Source organism: Sprattus sprattus (genome assembly GCF_963457725.1).
Source record: "Sprattus sprattus genome assembly, chromosome: 9".
NCBI classification, from domain to species: domain Eukaryota; kingdom Metazoa; phylum Chordata; class Actinopteri; order Clupeiformes; family Clupeidae; genus Sprattus; species Sprattus sprattus.
Window position 1 is genome coordinate 9569775 of NC_137928.1, and position 4842 is coordinate 9574616.

The 4842-nt window shown below is 38.7% G+C and overlaps 1 protein-coding gene across 1 annotated transcript; it reads right to left on the reverse strand.

Moving 5' to 3' along the window:
• Positions 1-1713: 1713 nt before the first annotated feature.
• On the reverse strand, positions 1714-2646 carry LOC308370637 (olfactory receptor 52J3-like; the record flags this gene model as incomplete). Its single annotated transcript, XM_080845323.1, has 1 exon — positions 1714-2646. One exon carries the CDS (start codon positions 2644-2646, stop codon positions 1714-1716), a length of 933 nt encoding a protein of 310 aa, XP_080701449.1.
• Positions 2647-4842: the final 2196 nt, after the last annotated feature.

A 4842-nucleotide genomic window follows, 5' to 3' on the forward strand; every position in this document is an offset into this window, starting at 1 on the left:
GGGCGTATATGTGTGCAAATCCACTTTCAGCCGTGGCCTACTGGTTAGGGTTTCAGGCTGGAAACCGTAGGGTGACCGGTTCGATCCCCGACCAGCAGGAAAAATGTAGACCACTGCTCTCCCATGCCCACATCCACGGCTAACGCCTAAGCCCGATCACTGCGCCAATGGCAGCTCAGTGTGTAACCTCACTTCACTGTGTGTGTGTGTCACTTCCCTGGATGGGTGAAATGCAGAGGTGAATTTCAGTGTGTGTGTCTACACCACCTCTGCCATAGAGAGGACTTTCAAAGTGATGGACTGCCAAGAACTGGCATCAAGCTCAGCCTTGTTAAACATAATTGATCATTTGATGTCTTCATGTGCTTTACTTTCATACTGTTACTGTATATTGCATTGAGAAAGATCAGTATTCAGTATCAGTATAGAATCAGTAAAAGACTGAATACTAATTTATATTCAGTCATTATCTTTCCAATCCTATGCAATTGTTTTCATGTCTGATTTTTACTCTTAGAAGTGTTGATGATTGTTGATTGTTGATGAATTGGGTGGTTATTATTGTTTACTTAAAGTAACACTATGCAACAATTTGACACTTATATGAGGTATGGTTTTATAGGCAACTCGTTTTGGTACCATCCTCAAATTCATTTTGATAGCATATAGTCATGTGATAGACAGATATGCCCTATATAGTTCTGTGTTACGGGCTGGAATACCCTGCAAAAATGGAAGGAAATATTTCACAGCATGACTGCCAAAAGACACCAGTTAGAGTGTTGGCAAGCTTCTTTCAGTGTCAGATGGGCTGTTGGTGGTGTGTGCAAGGTTATTGCATGGCTTTTAGGTAGTTATCTTGCTAGTTTTGCAACAGAACTCCTTATTGCTGCTTTCATTGTATGATGGATGGAAACATCATCAAGACTCTGTCTATAGCCGCCATCTGGGAAAATTGAGGAACAACAGGCACTTATTTGAAACTACGCAACTTAAAATCAAATTCACCCAGAATCCCTATTCTATAAAGCAGTTGTCATAGTTCAGTGAGTGAAACGGAAAATAGCTTCCATGTCTAAATCTCTTTACATAGAGAGACTTTCCCATATATACTTATTAACCAACAATTTACTATAATTTACCACATATTTACCAGGTAAACACTTAGAGTTGCCATTGTTCCTTGAGCCAAACAACTTTAATCATGACAAGGTTAATTAAATCAAATGACAATCATGTATGGTAACTGTAAAGGACAGTTAGTTCAGTTCAGTTTGTTTCCATGTACATGATCCTCAAATGTGTGTCTGCTCTGTTAGTTAAAATGTCCATGGAAGAATAACTTTTGTATTGTTTATTTCTCTTGCAATTTCAGTGAACACTTACAGATCCAATCACTTCAATACAAATACAAAAAATGAATCAAGTATGTTATCAAGTGACAGTGAATCCTGTTTACTAAGCTTTCAATGGAATACAATACTTCTTATGTCTGAATAAGCTGCTATAAGAAGAAACACATTGTCTTAAACCTTAAACCTTCCATTCTCATCACATGAGAGATGTATTACATTTCTCAGATTTTATATTAATAGCTAGAATAGAATGGGAATATTATTCCATAGGACATTATATCGTATTATTTTAAAACAACATGTAATCGGGTAGAAAATAAACTAGATTAAAGTTGATTCAGAAATCTTGCCATGTCCTCTAACTGTGTATCCTTTTTTTACTAAATATTTGCCAAATTTTAAGCCTTAACTGTTTAGTCTGTAGGCCATAAATAATAGGATTTAAATGGGCAGGTACAACATGAAAAAGAATAGCAATTAGCTTTCTTAAAAATTGGTGTTCTGGGAACCGATGCATGATGATGACAATATATCCAGTCAGTAGCATTATCAGATACAAGACTAAATGACTGGCACAAGTTTGAATGGCTTTGCTGTTGAGTTCTGCATTTTTCTTAGTCAAGCATATGATAGCAATTCTAATGTATGTGACAGCAACAGTACCCATTGATGAGGAAAACAGCACCACAGTGTAAAACAGCCCATATATATTATTAATAGACACATCTTCACAAGATAACTTGAACAAGGAAGCATTATCACAAAAAGCATGATTAATATGTGATCTACAACGAGACAGCCTGATTGTGAGGCTTAGTAATACACCTACTAGGACAACTGAAAAAGCCCAGGCAGACACAGACAAGGTCACAACTGCCTTAGCCGTCATTATTGCACTGTATCTCAGTGGATTGCATATAGCCACATACCTATCAATGGCCATTATGATCAGTATGGTGTGTGAAGCAGAGCCATATGTGTGGCTGAAAAAGGCCTGAGTAACACACGCACCATAAGAAATGAACCTCTCTTTAGAAACTATGTCTAACAGAACACGGGGCATTAAGATTGTGTTACCAAGAATATCATTGACAGACAAGTTGCAGAACAGCAAGTACATGGGTTCGTGTAAGCTTCTCTCTGCAATGATGATGACAACAACACCAATATTGGTTATTAGCAGTGCAATATAGACAAAGAGCAATGTGAAAAACACTGGATATGAGGTTGACTCAGAAAGCTCTAATCCTTGCATTGTAAGAATGTGACTGCCATATGAAATGTTTTCCATCCTTGCACTCTGCCAACCTGGGAGAACAAAAAACAAATCCAGATAACAACTTTTTTTTCCAGACAGCTTGTAAAACATCTGTATGTGTATACATGAATGTTAAAAGTGTCTTACCTGTGCTTTTAAATGATTTGGCTAGGATTAGGAATAGGAAATTATTACATACAGGTTATCTTTTGTATCAATAGATAACAATCTCAAACCTTGTCTGAGATACTTCTCCTGCAGTTCTATATTTACCATTCACTCTCTGTGTGAACTATACCTTCCTTTTATCCATTTATCCAGTGCATGAGGAACATTAGCCTATAGGGAGTTATTTGAAAGGTAATTACATGGTGGACAGCAGGGGCGTTTCTAGGTTTCAAAGAAGGGGGAGGGCTTATCCCCAAGGGGAGTTGGATTTTTTTTTGGGCCCATTTGAGCCGCGGATATCCATTGTTACAGACAGTTCATCGATTGGTTCAATCAGAACCCGAAAAGAGTGTGATTTTGCTCTGTAGTTTTGCTTGCATTCGATATATGATAACACAAGAGACAGAATTTCAGGGTCATAGTGAAATTTGACAACACAAATATGAACTTTTATAAAACAATTGGGTTCTATCGCGTTATTTAGCTGTTTCTGATTGGACGAGATACGTTCCATGCCATGGATTATCCAAGATCAACCCAACGGGGACTTTTCACAGCTAATAATAAATCACTCCGCGATGAAATATTCTTAAGCACATTGATGATAATCGTTAATTCAAAATTCTTATAATTCCAAACCAAGACGTTGACAATGGAACTATTTTTTGTTGCGGAGAAACAATGGGGAAATAAATCATTTTTAATCAATAACTTTGTGTTGAAATGTTAATTTGTTGACTGTAGAATTGTTTTATAAGAGCAATATAGCACTCGTGGGAGTGGGGTAGGTAAGGGATAATCCCACGTGTGTTGTTGCCTACGGCACTCGGCCTCCAGCCTCGGTGGCTACGGCCGAACACCCCCCGTGGGATTATCCCTTATGGCCGGTTCACACTACACGATTTCAGCCTGATTTTGCCCCGATTTCTTCGTCGCTGACAAATTTGCAGGATCGGCCCCGATTTTGAAAAGTCTGCGACGAGGTGAGGTCTTGTAGTGTGACATGCTTGCGAGCTGCGATGTTTTCGTCTGCGACGTTCGAAAACCCCACGACGAAAAGTCTGGCATGTCAGAATTTTGGGGGGAATCGCAATGACGTATCCATTGTGGACATAGCGTAAACCTAGCATAAACCTCACTCTGGCCTGTATGACGAATGTCCAGCCTGATAAACTGTTATTTTTGTAATTGTAGGTTACAAAATGTTGGTTTTAAAGTAGTTTATTTCCAGTCTTACCCGGAAATTAACGTTTGATAGGCTACCTCAAAAGTTTACGTAGCCTATCAAAAGTAGCTAGCTGTTACCTAGGCAATTAGATACAAAGATTCATGATCTTGTAGTGTGGCTGTCAAGCTAAAAAGGCACCGGATGCCTAAAAGAGCCCGGGTGATGTAATGTTAACTTTCGAACGACTCTTGAGTGACAGTTGCTATGCCAACGCTAATACGTCACCCTAACGCGATTTACTTCAGAGCATCTTGCATTGTACTTTGCTACCTGAGACCAGCTTGCTTGTATTTGACCTACAATAAACCAACCAAAACAACCATGTGCTTGATGTTTGACTTTGGTAGGAAAGTGGTTGATTAGCTAGTTGGTTATAGTATCAAAGTAAGCACATTTCATTAGCTAGCTCGTGCTAGTGTAACGAGCTATCTTGTTAGCTTGAAGCTATTCATCTGTTGTTGTGCTTAAATTAAGAAAGTCCTTAATGTTTTGTGATTTTAAGACATATCTGATGGCACCCACAATTAAATTTGAACAAAACAGGGCATTGTTTGCACAACATTTTACTAAAGAACAACGGGGGCTTGCTAGCTTTGACATGCTAGCGGACATTGCTAACTTACAGGTTACCAGCAGGCAGGTGTAGCTAAAACTTTTTATTCGCTTAATATTGTGCCTAAACGGATACTATGTACCCCGACACTTTTTGGCTATCAGTCAGAGAGTCTCAAGAGTAGTTCGAAAGCCATCAGCTACGTTTTAGTCGCTTAATATTGTCGCACAAAAGGAGGAATTGCTATTAGCAATATAGATGCTAGCGCGCGAAACCTGTT